At 40.3% G+C, this 17,696-nt stretch overlaps 1 protein-coding gene across 1 annotated transcript in view; it reads right to left on the bottom strand.

The window, feature by feature from the left end:
* LOC134670937 (protein mini spindles) overlaps window positions 1-17,696 on the bottom strand; it is a 63,084-nt gene that overhangs the window by 4,356 nt on the left and 41,032 nt on the right. The window contains exons 28-36 of the mRNA XM_063528771.1: window positions 17,499-17,619; window positions 11,656-11,841; window positions 9,964-10,151; window positions 9,101-9,328; window positions 6,467-6,590; window positions 3,951-4,157; window positions 2,224-2,377; window positions 1,348-1,412; window positions 536-667 (exon numbers count right to left, since the gene is read on the bottom strand). Coding sequence (XP_063384841.1) covers window positions 536-667; window positions 1,348-1,412; window positions 2,224-2,377; window positions 3,951-4,157; window positions 6,467-6,590; window positions 9,101-9,328; window positions 9,964-10,151; window positions 11,656-11,841; window positions 17,499-17,619 — 1,405 coding nt within the window. The remainder of the gene's footprint in view (window positions 1-535; window positions 668-1,347; window positions 1,413-2,223; window positions 2,378-3,950; window positions 4,158-6,466; window positions 6,591-9,100; window positions 9,329-9,963; window positions 10,152-11,655; window positions 11,842-17,498; window positions 17,620-17,696) is intronic.

The raw sequence follows: 17,696 nt of genomic DNA, 5'->3' as shown, positions 1-17,696 counted from the left end.
TGATTTTATGTTGTTCAAAAACTGAACGAAACAAAGCAAAAGTATGTAACTCTGTTCCAATCGGATATGATTTGATTTTCATTGAACTGAAAAAGTACTAAGGTAGGACTTTGGGAATTAGGAGGCTAAAATAAACCCCAAGTTAGTTAATGCCCTAGATCACGCGGCAGGCTTAAGAAGCGCTGGCTGGACGTCGTGAAAGTGGATATGAAAGAGAATAATCTCACAATCACACCTAAGGATGCTGAAGCCCGGGCAAAGTGGAGAAGATTGAGTAGGAAAGTGAAGGATTGAGTGGACCCTTGCGCTAGGCCGGGATAACGCTAGGTTGAAGAAGAAGAAGAAAAGTGAAACATGTTTTCTGAGAAACAGAAATAGCAGTCTTCGCAGATCGCAGATGTCAGAAAGAAAATTTGAAAAACATTTGCCCCTCGCCGCGCCTCGCGTTGTTTGCGTCCAGTTCGCGATCTTACTGGTTAAATTTGTGTAACGTCGAGCATTATGAAAGGGGTCACATGTAGACCTATGGACGCACCTCTAGCTGCGGGTCGATGCTGTGCGCGCGGGGCAGGCTGTGCTCGATGATGGAGTCCTGCAGCCCGCGGTTGTCCACCGGCGTGCGTGGCTGTGACGTGGGCGCTGACTCTGTCTTCATGCCCGCTTTGGCCTGGAAATATAACAAAACATTAACCAATCGATCAGGCAGATCTCCGCGACAGTGAAAGTGGCGTTAATCCGCGCAGGACCGAGTAAAATGGCGTCCTCTTGTGCTGGAGGCCGAGACTCATTTTGGGTTATCGCGCCAAACTAGTAAGTAGTAGTCATTCGATCAGGAGAATTTGCAGTTGTAATTATAATAGACTGTGATTAAAATCCGCCATGGTCAATAATTTAGCACGCCATGCCACCATATTCACTCTGTGCATGACTGTGGGTATGGGACACATCGCTGGCCCAATATTACAAGGTTCTATGTTTCACTTTTAACTAACTGAAATTTGAACATTGTCATAGTGACATTAAGTCGAATTTCAACTACATATCTTGGAAATGTAACATAGAACCCTGTAATATTCGGCCACCGACATGCCATCTGAAAGTTGACAGCTTTCAAATAGTAAGAAAAAGTTGTCCCATAAAAGATCACATTTTTTTCCAATGACGCGTTGTTGTAGCTGCATTACCCCCCCCAACCAAGCACATTGAGACAATAGAATATTTTTTAAGCCAAAAACGCATTGGCCCGTCCAGGTCTGGGTCCTGTTGCCACAACATAAAGTGGATTACGAACCCATTATAAACCATATTCTTATGCATCATGATAATAATATGTTGAAAGAGACATACCTGCAAAGCTCTTAATCGCTCCATGAATACTAAATGAGATTTCTCCTCCGTTTCGTTACTAATATCTGAAAATAAACGAAATCATCGATTTAGCATAGTTTCGTAACGTTAACGAACATCATACTGTTTCAATTTCGATAGTATTTGAAGGAAATGTAGATACACTATGTTTTAAAATACGATCAAGTAAATTGTACAGTCACCTGCAATAATATGTTACTCTTGGAAGGCCGTTAAAATATGTGACACGCTATTTGACTCTACAAATAAAATCGTGCCAGATATTTTTGTGGCCTTCGTTGAAACATATTATTGCAGATGACTGTACCTACGGATGTGCAAGTTGCAGTATGTTTCCACAGTTAAAAAACTTCTAGAAAAATTCACAATAATTAAAGGAAGTTTCTATTTCAGAATGTTCCCGTTACAAAATTTGAAACATTCCCGAGATCTTTCTATGAGTCTTCTTCTTCCTGGCGTTATCCCGGCATTTTGTCACGGCTCATGGGAGCCTGGGGTCCGCTTGACAACTAATCCCATGATTTGACGTAGGTACTAGTTTTACGAAAGCGACTGCCATCTGACCTTCCAACCCAGAGGGGAAACTAGGCCTTATTGGGATTAGTCCGGTTTCCTCACGATGTTTTCCTTCACTGCAAAGCGACTGGCAAATATCACATGATATTTCGTACATAAGATCCGAAAAACTCATTGGTACGAGCCGGGGTTTGAACCCGCGACCTCCGGATTGAAAGTCGCACGCTCTTACCGATAGGCGACCAGCGCTTACACCATCTTACTATGTATCTTCCTATGAGTAAAGTTTGCGATTTTTAAACTTTCCCTTGTCCCTTCGCTAATGAAATGGCTACTCACCAATGTTTTCCGACTTGTAGTCGTGTTTGTACATAGGCATAGAGTTCAATTTCCTCTGCTCGGCGACCTCGCGCAGCCCGCGCTCCACGTAGTTACGGAAGTAGAATGAAGAGCCTTGCATGAACGTCCAGATGTCCACTTCGGGGTGCCGCTCCTACAAAATATTTTATTTGAAATAATTATTTACGAAGGATACTGGAATTTTTCGGACACATAGCCAGGAAACGCCACCACAATCTTGAAACGTCGACGTCAAAGATATGTTTACAATTTTCGCCTAATTACAAAGGAGTTACGGTGCAAAAGTGTAAACATATCTTTGACGTTGACTGAACAACTCATCGTTATTGACAAGGTTGATGGCAAACGACCTAGAGGCCGTAGCCCAACAAGGCGGGCAGATCAAGTCCGTTCTAACCTGGACAGCCAACTGCATGTCGCGCTTCACGATGTCAAAAACAGGCACAGATGGCGGGACACCGTCAAAGAGAAGCTGAACCACGGGGATTTCACGACCCTCAGCAATGAGGAACACTACGCGAGGAGGAGGATCTTATATTTAGGTCTTTCATGGATGCCCTTCAGACACTTCAGTCGATCAGGGGCCGCTTTTGATAATGAGAAGCTCCAGCCATCCGTTTACTCGATAGCTGGGAGACTATCGGAAGATTGCGACTCATTTCTGGTGGCGCACTTGACGAGAGGCCTACGCTGAGCCTGTTATGGTTGAAAATAATGATGATGATCATAAGGTTAGACAATGCCGACTTACGCGGAGGTCGTAAAGGTGAGCGAGTGCTTCTCTATTGTGCTCCTTGCAGCCTATACGCTTCAGTATCAGCGCCAGTTCCTCGTGAACAGCGCGAGGTAGCCTCGAAGTCGCGCTCAGCGGCGCTGAGTTGCCTGTAGTGTAGGGACAGAACTTACGCGTAGATCGTAAAGGTGTGCCAGTGCTTCTCTATTGTGCTCCTTGCTGCCTATACGCTTCAGTATCGGCGCCAGTTCCTCGTGAACAGCGCGAGGTAGCCTCGAAGTCGCGCTCAGCGGCGCTGAGTTGCCTGTAGTGTAGGGACAGAACTTACGCGTAGATCGTAAAGGTGTGCCAGTGCTTCTCTATTGTGCTCTTTGCTGCCTATACGCTTCAGTATCGGCGCCAGTTCCTCGTGAACAGCGCGAGGTAGCCTCGAAGTCGCGCTCAGCGGCGCTGAGTTGCCTGTAGTGCAGGGACAGAACTTACGCGTAGATCGTAAAGGTGTGCCAGTGCTTCTCTATTGTGCTCCTTGCTGCCTATACGCTTCAGTATCGGCGCCAGTTCCTCGTGAACAGCGCGAGGTAGCCTCGAAGTCGCGCTCAGCGGCGCTGAGTTGCCTGTAGTTTAGGGACAGAACTTACGCGGAGGTCGTAAAGGTGTGCCAGTGCTTCCCTATTGTGCTCCTTGCTGCCTATACGCTTCAGTATCAGCGCCAGTTCCCAGCGCGTGGTAGCCTCGAAGTCGCGCTCAGCGGCGCTGAGTTGCCTGTACACTGTAGCATGGTGTGTAGGGACAAAACTTACGCAGAGGTCGTAAAGATGTGCCAGTGCCTCCCTATTGTGCTTCTTGCGGCCTATACGCTTCAGTATCGGCGCCAGTTCCTCGTGAACAGCGCGAGGTAGCCTCGAAGTCGCGCTCAGCGGCGCTGAGTTACCTATAATCTGTAATAGTCCGTGTGGGAACAAAATCGACTTACGCGTAGGTCGTAAAGATGTGCCAGTGCCTCCCTATTGTGCTCTTTGCTGCCTATACGCTTCAGTATCAGCGCCAGTTCCTCGTGAACAGCGCGAGGTAGCCTCGAAGTCGCGCTCAGCGGCGCTGAGTTACCCGTCATGGATTGTAGCAGTGACGCGCCGTTTAGGGCGTCTGGCGTGTTTTCTTTCTTTTCATCTAGTTTTAGTTGCTGGAAACGGAAGGTTAGTTATAAAAGGTGTTTAATACGTGAATTATATTATTATTTATAAGTAAGTTTAACTACCTTCCCGTCGGCATAAATTTATCTTAATTCCTGAGTTGCATAGTAGCTTGTTTTTTTTTGTTTCAATTATAATAATTTTCAAGTATGCCTGCAATCTATTAGGTCCGATTTTTTTAGATGCGTAGTAAAACAAGCAAATCGAAAGTTTCTAAAATGAATAAAACCAATTATGTATAAGCAAATTGTTTTATATTATTTTAAAATGATTGGAAATTAAGTAACTCTACTGATATTTGACAAAAGTTTTTATAATCTGCAACGCAGGCTTCGTCATTATAATACATGTACAAAATCAGCAACATGCTTCGTCAAATACGCGACAATACAAAAATTTGAACTTAACCGATACCTAGAGTTGCCTCCAGAAACTCGCGAACTAAATTGACAGGTCAATGTGCACAAATGATACCACAGTTTGGCCAGTGCTGTTCGTATCGATATTTTCAAAAAAGTTTGAATTAGAGAATATCGCGAGAATTCACCGCTAGCGGCGCTACTGTTGCGCGGTCAGTTAAAATGTATCTTTAAGTAATTTAAATTATTTTACAAATGTTACTTGGTATTTCGAAAATTGTGCAATTTTATAGTAATAAATACAGGAATATTGGATAAATATATTGTAGGTAACTAAATAAATATTTTATTATATTTATTTTATTTTATTTGTTAGGAAAACTTACAGCTAGAGTAACAAGTTGTAGGTGATAACATAGAAACAGTGATTTTGGCTCAAAATACAAATAAGGCCGACCCAGAAGGGAAAATAAGATTAGGTCAGAATTTAAATACAGTTAGACCAAAAAAGTCTGCAGCGATTTTAATAGCCCACGCAGTGTAAGTATTATTTTAAACGTATTAAATAACAGTTGCACTGCGTGGGCTATCAAAATCGCTGCAGACTTTTCTTGGTCTAACTTTAATTATCGATCAATCTCATCTACCGGTCACATTGTATAAAATTAAATCACCAATTTTAGATTTATGGCGACAACCGCGAGCTCTTGATATAAATAACTTGCCCCCAAACCTGCATATTAAGAGCCAACAGGCATGGTCATATCTCCATACAAACGTACTCGACTGTTTCCTCCGTGGGTTTTGATGCTAGAGCAATGATTTGTCGGACCGTTTTGCTTTTTTTTGATATTTTTGTTTTTTAAGGCGCTAGAGCCTTTCAAAAATGGCCAAAATGGCCTCTTTGACTATGCCGCAATGAGAGACGTAGTATTCAAAACGGATCGTCACATTCATACAAGTCGAAATCGTTTGTGACCCCTTTATAATTAATTATCACATGGGTAGTAAGTGCATCTTACTTATCGATATCATTTTATCGACATATACCCCTGACTATTTTTTCTTTGCTATTCCTGGTATCATTTTATTTGTCAAACTCATGTCAATTTAGTTCGCGAGTTTCTGGAGGCAACTGTAGGCACTAATTTCAAGGGTCTTATTTTTTAGTTTCACTCACACACACAAAGCCACAGGGTCCAAAAAGGCCCATTAGGTGGTATTAAATCATAGTTTAGACAAATAACTATACAGGGTGGCTAAAAAATAACTGTATTCCCGTTACCAGGGAGGTTTTGGGATTATACTGAGCAACTTTTAATATGGGACCAACCCCGAATTCGCGAAAAAAAAATTGGCTGTTTCATACATTTTGGCTGGTCCATTTTCTAAGGGAGGGTAAATTGTTTTTTCGCGATTTCGGGTTTGGTCCCATAGTAAAACTTGCTCAGTATAATCCCAAAACCAACCTGACTGTCATGTAACTGGTACCCCTGTCCCTAGCAAGTACGCACTGCCTAGAAATGCGACGTTGAACTTTGGACCAACCTTGAGTACTTTCAACAGATAGGGGTAGAGATCCAAGTCATCCACGTCAGGGGTCTACATGGTACTAAATCATTGTTTAACCTTTGAACGCCAAGGTGTCGTTACTAGTCGTGCCCACCGCGTCAAGGACTACTATTGGTGTTATGGCGGACGCTGTCAAAGTAACCTTCACACTTACGAGTAGGGTTTACACTAGCTCGCTTGCGCCCGGGGGATCTTGGCGTTTGAGTGATTTTTGTTTTTATGACATAAAGCGTTCAAAAGGTTAAACATATTTAAAATCATTTTACAAGTCACAACATGTTTCAGCAAAATATCTCTCATGTAACTGATACACCTGTCCCTAGCAAGTATGCACTGCCTAGGAAAGCGACGTTGAACCTAGGACCAACCTTAAGCACTTTCAACAGGTAGGGGTAGAGGTCCGAGTCGTTGACGTCGGGAATCTGCGTGAGGTGGCTGGTGATGGACCCGCCCTTCATCTTGACTAGAGTGTGCACCAGCGTTTTTACAGTTCTGGAACAATTGTACGGGTGAATATACAGCGTTTTTATGGAGTATTTTATCAATGGCCATCACTATTTTTTGTACGAAAAAGTATATCGATTATTTAAGCTAACCTCCCCCCCCCCCTCTTTCTTTTTGGGGGGTAGTCCCGGCACAATCTCGTGGCTACCGGGCTAAATCAGCTTTGTTTGACCGATGAGGAACAATCGTGCCAAGTGGCGTCGCCTGAGACAGAAGTGCATAATGCGTCGTAGTAGATAGGATCATCCGTCATCCCACGTGGAGATGTTGTTTTTATCTACAGTCTTCCAGAAGTAAAATTATTACCTAGCCACTCTTGCCTGTACCTGTACGTCTTTCTCGTCACCGTGTGTCGTCGTCGTCGTATGTGTGTTTGTCGTTCGTCGTCGTTATTGTGTGTTTGTCGTGTTTGTCTTGTCTGTTGTTTACCTGTACGGAGTGTCGCTGATGTCGGGATTCTTCTTCCAATAACTATTCGGATACGCCTTATAGAACAGGCTCCAATTGACCGTAGTTCTGTAGAAAGCGACCAACTTTTTATTTTTGTCAAAGTGATTTACACCCTAACTCAGTGGCTTTGGTCGCTTTCTGCATTGATAAAAAAATTGAGTTGGTCGTTTTCTGCATAACTACGGTCAATTTCACCACGGCTACAATTGTCAGTGACATATGTCGAGGGACAATTGTCAAGCGACAGGTGACATATTACAATTTTATAAAATATTTTCTATAGAAATACTTACAAACATGACAGGCATTTTGCTACAATTGTATGTATCAATTATGTTGTGAAACAAGAATTATTTTTTCTAGTCGACATATTTGTAGAATTGTCGGTGAATCTTGACAGGAAATGAGTTATACGAGGGTCGCACTGAAATATTCGGGAATGGGACACTTAGAAATAACATAATAGAAAGAGGCATATAATTTATAAAAATGTAACTCTTTATAAAACTTTTAAGGTATATTCCATTTGGTTGTCATTTGTATTTAAGAATTACTGGCAATTTGAAAATTGTATGTCGAACATTATTTGAATTTTTGACCAAGTGATTTTTCGAATCATATTTTTAAACGGTTCTCAATATGCCCTCATCGAACAAATAAAAGTTACAAAGGGCTTCTGTTATTTTTTTATGAACTAGATTTCATCGTACGTTCGTTTGCAGATAAAATTAAATATGAAAGTCACTTTCATTTTATCCCATGGGTGATCTTAAAGAAGCATGTCATTCCAAAGCGACGTCAAAAATTAAAATCGCATTTGTGCTGTTAATTAAAAAGACTGCCAAAAAAGTTGCATATCGGCAGATTTCGACATTCCTAAATATTCATATGACAACAGTAAAAAAATCTTTTATATACATATATATGTAAAAAAAACTTCAATTCCGTTGGCTACTCCACGAATTTCATACAAAACCACTAAGGCCCCAAAATCGCCATACAAAAAGGACTTTGGGATTATGAGCCGTGTGCATTACAGAATGATTACTTTCAAAAGAAAATTTATATGCGTGGTCAGTTTGAGTTTAAGTATGCATTAAAATAAAGATTGACCGTCTAGATGCGACAGTTTTCTCTATTCCCGACATTTTCAGTGCAACCCTCGTATGTCGGAATTTCGTTACAATTGTAGTCTTTATTGTGACAATTGTCATAAACTTAGCTAGAGAAATATCTGTTTTTTCCCGATATAATTAACTTTTTTTTAATAATTCAATGATGGTGGCAAACAGGAATACGGCCCGCCCGATGGTAAGCGATATCCGTAGCCCATGGATGCCTGTGACGTCAGCAACAGTGATGTTTTACAATTGTCGCACCTGTCACCCTGGTGAAATTGGGGCCAGGTGTATCTTGTACAACACGGCATCGTAATCGATCGAGTTGGCGTCCCACGTGGAAATTATCTTGAGGGACTTACCTGTACGGAGTGTCGCTGATATCGGGATTCTTCTTCCAGTAACTATTCGGATACGCCTTATAGAACAGGTGTATCTTGTACAACACGGCATCATAATCGATCGAGTTGGCGTCCCACGTGGAGATTATCTTGAGGGACTTACCTGTACGGAGTGTCGCTGATATTGGGATTCTTCTTCCAGTAACTATTGGGATACGCCTTATAGAACAGGTGTATCTTGTACAACAAGGCATCATAATCGATCGAGTTGGCGTCCCACGTGGAGATTATCTCGAAGGACTTACCTGTACGGAGTGTCGCTGATGTCGGGATTCTTCTTCCAATAACTATTCGGATACGCCTTGTAGAACAGGTGTATCTTGTACAACACGGCATCGTAATCGATCGAGTTGGCGTCCCACGTGGAGATTATTTCGAAGGACTTACCTGTACGGAGTGTCGCTGATGTCGGGATTCTTCTTCCAATAAATATTCGGATACGCCTTATAGAACAGGTGTATCTTGTACAACAAGGCATCATAATCGATCGAGTTGGCGTCCCACGTGGAGATTATCTTGAGGGACTTACCTGTACGGAGTGTCGCTGATGTCGGGATTCTTCTTCCAATAACTATTCGGATACGCCTTATAGAACAGGTGTATCTTGTACAACACGGCATCGTAATCGATCGAGTTGGCGTCCCACGTGGATATCATCTTGAGGGTCTTCCAGAAGCATTTGAGTAGCAGGTCTTGGTAGCGAGGGTAGGCGGGGTCCGTCACGCCGATGGACTCGTGGAGGAGGGACACGATGGCACTGTGGGGAAAATGTTGTTTATTTGGAAGGCTGGATCATAGATAATCCCTTCGTATGCTTAGACACGAATCCGTGAGTGGGGATTTAAATCTATTGTTTGATCAAATTTGACAGGCCGCATACGAGGGTAAAGCTGCAAATTTGACATTTGATGTACAAACGACTAGTTGTACTAGTAATAAGATCTAAAATTTGCAGTACAGATAAAAAAAGCCCCCTAGATATACTGGATAATTCCCATCTATCCCCACTTATACATTGACCTACAAAAAGTGCATATCTAAAATACAAGTAAATGTTTACTTAGTTTAGGTATTGTTATCAAATTTCCATTAGCGACAGAAAATACAAATTTGTTCGGTATTAAGTTCTTAACTTGATCTCTACCTATTATAAGTTGAAACCATGAATGTACTTGTATTTAAGTATACATTGTATAATTACCATTGTATCAATCAAATTAGCATAAGTTCCTAATAATTTTGTTCTAAACACAAACAGACAGTCCTGTAAATTAATCACATTTTTAGAAATAAATGAAAAATTTCACCGGCTTAAGTCGAACCGAATGAGTGGGTCCCAAGTTCGATTCTCGCTACGTGCTAAGTGCATCGTGGCTACGTGCATGTACTGACCAGAGTAGTTGTGTCCGCGGCGAGTGTTCCAATACTCTGACGCAGACGTTGTTGAGTATGCGCACGAGTCGCTCCCCGTCCGGCCCTGTGGCTACGGCGCCGCCGCCTAATAGACGGAGTAGTTCGCAGAGCAGGGAACAGAGGGCGGTGGAGTCTACGTTCATCCCGCAGCCGCCGGACTCGTAGAACTGTAATAAAACAAGAATAAAAATAGATGTTGAAAGGATAAATTAATAATAGAAGAACATTTTGAAAAGGATTACTTTATAGATGGGAAGTTTTGCTAAAAAGGCGACTTTTTCGAGGGAGACGAAAACTAGGGTTACACATTTTGCCAGATGTTATTATGCACCTTCAACGTTAAAACGATGGTCGATTGTATCAATGAGTCTGGTCGTGGACTCCAACTCCGCTCCACGGCTGGAGACTATGGCATTGGAGATTAGGACACTCGCTATGCTCTGCACACTACGCTCCGTGCAAAACTATAGTGCCGTAGAGGGCATTTTCAGATTTTTTCCGTGCGTTGTCGTTGCTTGTATTACCCCACCATTTCGTGCGATTAATTGCGACATTCGCGATTAATCGCGACATTCGCGACGCTCCTTGCCGGTCCTTTGACTCACGCCAAAAAACCGACAAAATAGGGAGCGGTGGCACAAAACAGATAGGTACATGTATGTACTTCACTTTTCATACCTACGCTCGGCGGTCGCTCTAGAGTTGTTAACTTATAGCTTATGCACAAAAAACTATCGTGGTAGTGGCACTCGTATCAGCTCGTATCTAGTTGTTTGATTTATTGTTGAGGATGGAACGGGAAGAATAGAAATATAAATTAATAATAACTAAAATATTTTAATTTTAATGTCGTCGTTAAACTGGTAGTTTAAAAAACGACAATTCACCGTTTAATGTAGAATTTAAACAACCATCTACTGAACAGTTATAATAACTTTTTTTTGTTTCTCTATTATTGCACAATAAAGTTCACAGATTCGTGTCTCAAGCGGATGGCACTCGCACTCGCAGTGATCCCAACCGGTCCGAGATATCGTGTCCGTGAGCCGTGTCTATGCGTGCGTTGCTCAAGCGCACTTTGTATGTAGATTGATTTCTGTACCTATCTGTTTTGTGGCGGTGGGCATGACCAGGAGTGTGACGAGCGGCATGACGAGTAGTGGCCGGGGTATTAAATACATACAGAGTGGAAAGATAACTCGGGCCCTGGAGGGAAACTATCTTAAATCCTTAAGCTGGCTCATTTTACTTAAAGGAGACATTCCTTTATTTTTAAAAAGAAATAAAACTGCATTCAAAGTATTTTTATTTTTTTCTTCAATTTGGCTTGTCTAAAAAAATCATAAGTACTAAATATTAGATTTTATGGATATTTTGTACGTCAGACGAGTGTAAGACATGTTTCTTAGAGAAATGTTATCATTAACATTAACTGTATCGACTAGTAGAATAAAATTGTGAGTTTTAATTTTTTGGAGTTTTTAGTCGGTTCGAGTCCCGGGCGAGGCAAGCGAGTTTTAGAAAATATTTGAATGCAGATTTGTTTCTTTTTAAAAATAAAGGAATGTCCCCTTTAAGTAAAATGAGCCAGCTTAAGGATTTAAGATAGTTTCCCTCCAGGGCCCGACTTATTTTCCACCCTGTATACATAAGAGAATAGTGGGCAGGTACCGCAATGAGCGCGCCGGCGATGCACTTGTAGGCGGGCAGCGTCTGCAGCGGCGGGCGCGCGGAGGTGCGCAGGCGCCGGATCTGCGTGGCCACGGCGCCCACCAGCCGCTGCTCGTGCGCGCCCAGCGCCGCGCCGCGCCCCGACGCTATGGCGTTGGAGATTAGCGACATCGCTCGGATCGCGGCCTGTGAAAAATAATATTTCTAATTTAACAATAACAGAGCAAAGTCTTAGGGTCGGTTGCACCAAACTGTTTGTATCGTTAAAGAGTTCGCTAAATTTTTATGTATGGAAAGTTTCATAGTAAAGCGCCGGTGCGCGCCGGCTGACGTTGATCAGTCTGTCAAATGGGAAGGAAGCTGGCAACCCGAGCCAAGTAAACATTGCATACAAGAGCTCCGTCAGTTTATTATATCTAAATTCTGTATAAAGCTTGATAAACGAGAAGAATTTGTGTGGAACGAGAGCGGTACTACACCTACCGTGGAATGAATGTGTCAGGCATTCCAACTGGCGCACACTGGACACAAAACAGAACGGTGAGAAGATCATTTTAACCGTTACTTCACTATTTTTGAACCGCAACTATCCTTTCACACCATATTCCACCAAATAAAAATAACGGTACTGCTAACTGTGCTAACAGCTGATTGGAGTAAGACTGACACTGACAGCGCGGCAACCTGACAGATACCACAAGTGTTGCCATATCAAAAAAGCGCTAAGCAGCGTTCAAATTTATTCTTACGTTTACGAAGATAGTTACGTTTCGAGATGATTTGCCCAGGCTGTGATGATAGAGTAGATAGGATGGAGCGTCTTTTTTGCACCAAATGCAAAGGGTGCTACCACCACAGCTGCGTTAATATAACATCGGCAGTATACAGAGAACATCAGTTACAATTAAAAGCAGAATGGATATGCCCAAATTGTCAAATGATTACACAACGGACCCGCAGTCGGGATGATACCACCCCCGCCTCTCCGGCAGTCCTGAGGCAGATGGAGAGGGAACAAGATGATGCTAATATGTCCTGTGATACAGATATATCGCAAATACTGGGGGATACGGAAGTATTAACAACTTCTCCTTCGTCATATCTTCAGGTAAATAGCTCACGCGAGTCACGCGTAGTAGTAGCAACGAGTGCAGATAATATATCATTTGATAAATTTAGCCACCTCATCAAAAAGGAATTCGAAGCAATGAAGGATAACTTGACTGAGTCTATTACGAAAAATATCAAACAGGCCCTTTTAGATGAATTCAACACAAAAGTAAACGACATAAAAAAAGAGTTATCTCGTACCTCGTCCGCGATGACACAGGGTCATGGACGATTACAACAAAGTATAAATGCTACAAACGAAACCATAAAAAGATTAGAATTAGAAAACTTAAAATTACGCACTGACTTAGACGCTATATCGAGTCAGCTCCAAAACAAAGAAGGTAAAAAATTTGAAGAAAGCTGCCAAAATAAAATAATAGTCCTGTACGGCTTAGACGAATTCCCCGGCGAAGACTGGTATGTACTTTTAGAACGTGCCACTAACGTTTTCTACGAGCTGCTGGGTACGAATATCAATGCCTTTGTCGAAGATGTGAAAAGAATAGGTAAGCGCGGGCACCGACGACCTATACAAATTGAGTTAATCAGCAAACGCATGAAAAACTATATACTAAATAATAAGCGCAACTTTAGGAACACAGGCCTTGGGATATCGGATTTTTTGGACAACACTGCACTAAAAAAAAGACAAGAACTAAGGTATACCTTGAGAGAAGCACGCAAGCGTGGTTTAAATCCGACCATAAGACATGAAAAAGTATATGTAAATGGCTATGAATACATTCTACCACAACAGATACAACATGGCCAAAATGATGTTATACATAACAGCCCCTCAAATAACGAAACTGAAGCTCAGCCAAAGCTGGACCATAACACGGACGAAAGTATCGAGAATCCAACAAGGAATACACAAACCGAATTACGGACAACCCAAAACAATATAGACCAACAGAAACAACCATTACATAACACAAGCCATCACCCAGCGTCAGCCCCCTCGCGAGCCGAGAGCCAGCCCTCTACCAGCACTTCAGCCAGCGGAAAACATAACTTTCGCGACTAGCCTATCCATATTCTTTCAGAACATGCAAAGTCTATGGAATAAAACGCACCTTTTACAAGCATTTACAGAAGAAAAAACAAACTTGCATATAATTTGTATTACAGAATCTTGGTTAAACTTAGAAAAACTAAATATACTACATATAAATAACTATAATATAGGGTCAAGTTTTTGTCGAAAACAACATGAAGGAGGTGGTGTTTTAATACTAGTAAAAAATAACTTGGATTTCTGTAACCGGCCTGATATTGTAAACATGTCTCTAGAAACTATTTTTGAAATATGTGCAATTGAATTTCCGAAATTTAATACATTAATTATAAACTTGTACTGGCCAAATAGTAAAAGGGAGATTGAATTATTTTACTCAAAACTGAAAAAACTTTTGCAATTAATATCCCTTAAAGATAAGAATAAAAATATAATAATCGGAGGGGATTTTAATATTGATTATATGTCCGATAAAAGTGAAAAAATAAGACTGTCAAACTTAATGTTAGAATATAATTTTTGTCAAAAAGTCGAGGAACCCACTCGAATCACTAGCTCTAGCGCTACCTGTATTGATTTACTATTTACCAATTTTAAAACAAATCAAGCAAAACTCGACATTAAGGAATTAGGTTTCTCAGACCATAGAGGTATTTTATTCAATATCCCTAACATTAACCCAATATTACGTAACCGGATTATCCACAAAAGAATATTCTCGAAATCAAACATACTTAAATTTCAGGAAGAAATCGCAACGGTACCTTGGGATAATGTAATTGCATTAGGAAAATCAGTAAATGAGAACTATAACTCATTCAGCGAAACCCTAACAACAGCCCTAAATAAATGCATTCCTATAACTAAAATTGTTGTTAAACCCAAAAAATCAGACCTAACTAAAGGACTAAAGACCTCCTGCCGCAACAAAAGACTCCTTAAGCTACTTGTGTCACAGTCAAAAAGTGAGGTCTTGAGAAAACACTATCAAAACTACTGTAAAACTCTACGGAAAGCCATGTACAACTGCAAAAAACTCTATAATAAACAATCATTTGAAAAAGCTCAAAACAAAACTAAATCAATGTGGCAAATAATAAATAGAGAGACAAATAAAAACAAATTGGATTGTCCAAATAACATTCAAATTAAAAAGGCTGATGGTAGTCTAGAAAATGATCCTAAATTAGTGGCAAATATCTTCAATATGTTTTTCTCCTCTATTGCAAATGTCCATTCCACGTATACAAAAAAAATCCCCACAAATAACGAAGTAAATAACTCCTTTTTCTTAAGGCCTATAGAACCTGATGAAACAATTTCAATAATAAAAAATCTAAAAAATAAAATATCTTCCGGCATTGACGAAATACCTCCCACTCTAATAAAAAGTTGTGCCCTAAATCTAGCTATTCCATACACGCTGCTAATAAACCAATCATTTTCAGAAGGGATTTTTCCGGACGCGCTAAAAATATCCGTAGTAAGACCAGTACACAAAAAAGGAGTAACGTCAGACATTAACAACTATCGACCGATTGCTTTACTACCAACATCAGCTAAAGTCTATGAATCTGCAATGATAAGACGCCTCTTTTCTTTCTATGAAAAATTCAAAATTTTGGATGAAAACCAATATGGATTTCGAAAGAACCGCTCTACCATCCTAGCCATTTATAAATATGTCCAAAAAATTTTCGATGAAATAAACGATAAAAAATACGCAGTAGGCCTTTTACTCGACATGAGTAAGGCATATGATAGAGTTAGCTATGAGTGTCTATTGGTTAAATTGCATAACACAGGAATCAGAGGCTGTACATTAAAATGGTTTAATTCATATTTGGAAAATCGATTCCAATATGTCGAAATAGCAAATACTAACTTCGATACAGGCTTAACACAATACGTCAAATCAGACAGAGTCCCTGTAACTGGCTCTATCCCGCAGGGTAGTGTGTTGGGTTGTTTGTTATTCCTTATCTATATCAACGACCTTCCAAAAATATTAGATGTACATTGCACGTTATTTGCAGACGATATTTCAATATTATTCCCCTGTACTCACCCTGAGGAAGCTGCCACAATATTAACCCAAACACTACATAAAACAGAGGACTGGCTACAAGCCAACAATCTTGAACTTAACCTAAATAAAACAAAAGTCATCCAATTCAAACCCCATCAAAAACAAGACTTACCAATTAGCCTTACTTATAATAACATTAAATTAGAATGCATAAAATCGACAACTCTATTAGGGATTGATATAGATACTAGTACCAATTGGAAGCAGCATATACAAAATCTGACGAAAAGGATATCATCATTCATTTATGCCCTAAATCACCTCAAACGCGTAACGGACTTAAAGACAGCTCTCGCAGCGTACTATGCATACGCTCACTCCAGAATATCCTACGGGATCGTTTTATGGGGTAATAGTACCGACATAGACAAAATATTCATACTTCAAAAAAGATGTGTCAGAATCCTAGCCAACATTGACGAAATGGAATCCTGTAAGCCATTTTTTGTTAAATATAAAATACTTACCCTTACCTCTATATATATTCGTGAGACCAGCAAATTTGTAAGAAAACATAGTGAACTATACTCTCCTGAAACACTACCCAGAAGAAATGACCGCAATTTAAATAAATTAAAGCTTCCTTTTTCTAAACTGAAATTGGTCACAGCTAGCCCACACTATATGTCCATAAAAATATATAATCACCTCCCAAATAACATAAAAAATGAGAATAAACAAAGCCTGTTCAGCAAGAAACTAAAATCATTCCTGCTAAATAAATGTTATTATAGTATAAGAGAATTTTTTGAAGATACATAATATCTCTTTGGTGCAGTGATACTTGTAATTCTAAATCTATAATTAGTATGTGTAAGATATTATCAAAATGTAAAATAATTAAATAACTATTAGGAATATATGTAAATAATATGTACAATTTTAGATTTTATTAGTATGTTGTCCTATGTGGAACCATGTTGCTGTGCCCTAACAGGGCGTCACATGAACAGCTTATATTTAAGAACACCTGTACCTGCTATGTGATATGCAATAAACGATTTCAATTTCAATTTCAATTTCAATTTCAATGTGGTTGGTGCAACTGGCCCTTAATGCCACCCGTTTGTAATATCCCTCTAATCTCATGTCGTTATACCAATTATGATAAACACGCACAACTTTAACCTATATCCGCACCAACGCCAAAGACGGATTTATCCGCCATAGACCACAGAATAATTTAGACCTATGTGCATATGCATAAAATTCAATTTCTTTTTTCTGCCACGGCGTTGAAAAGATTTTAAGTAAACGGCGCTACATTATAGTTCGTTTTTTTAGCATTAGAAAGAACTTGCAAGGTAAGCGATCTTGACATGTCATTTAATTGAAAAACGCTTTTTAAAAATCAAAAACTATTACTTATGAAAGCAGAAGAATATAAATGATCGTATTAGATTCATAATTGTTACATATTTGCCGTAACTTATTTTTAAAATGTGTTTTTCAATTAAAAGACACATCAAGATTATTTACCTTATTTCTAATGCTAAAAAAACGAACTATAGATAGGTTCCACTTCCGATAGTTGGAATTAAAGGTATCGAAAAAAATACGGAACCCTGAAAACAATCTGTTAATCCTGAACTAAAGATAGATAGCCAAAGGGTAAATACTGACATTCAGGTCCGGACTGGCGATGGAGTGTATGGTGTCGGCTAGCAGCGAGTCGTCCACGGTGGGTGGCTGCGGTGTTACCAGCGGGTGCGGCGCTGTGTGGTGCGGCGACGTGAGCACCATGCTTTAAACAAACGTTCAAGATTATTATCAACTTTTTCTTGTCACTCGTTGAGAGAATAAATAAATCACGATCTCCTG

The sequence above is a fragment of the Cydia fagiglandana genome, chromosome 14, assembly GCF_963556715.1.
Source record: "Cydia fagiglandana chromosome 14, ilCydFagi1.1, whole genome shotgun sequence".
Taxonomy (NCBI): Eukaryota; Metazoa; Arthropoda; class Insecta; order Lepidoptera; family Tortricidae; genus Cydia; species Cydia fagiglandana.
Note: the sequence above shows the minus strand (reverse complement) of the source record. Positions and strands in the feature narration are given on the sequence as shown.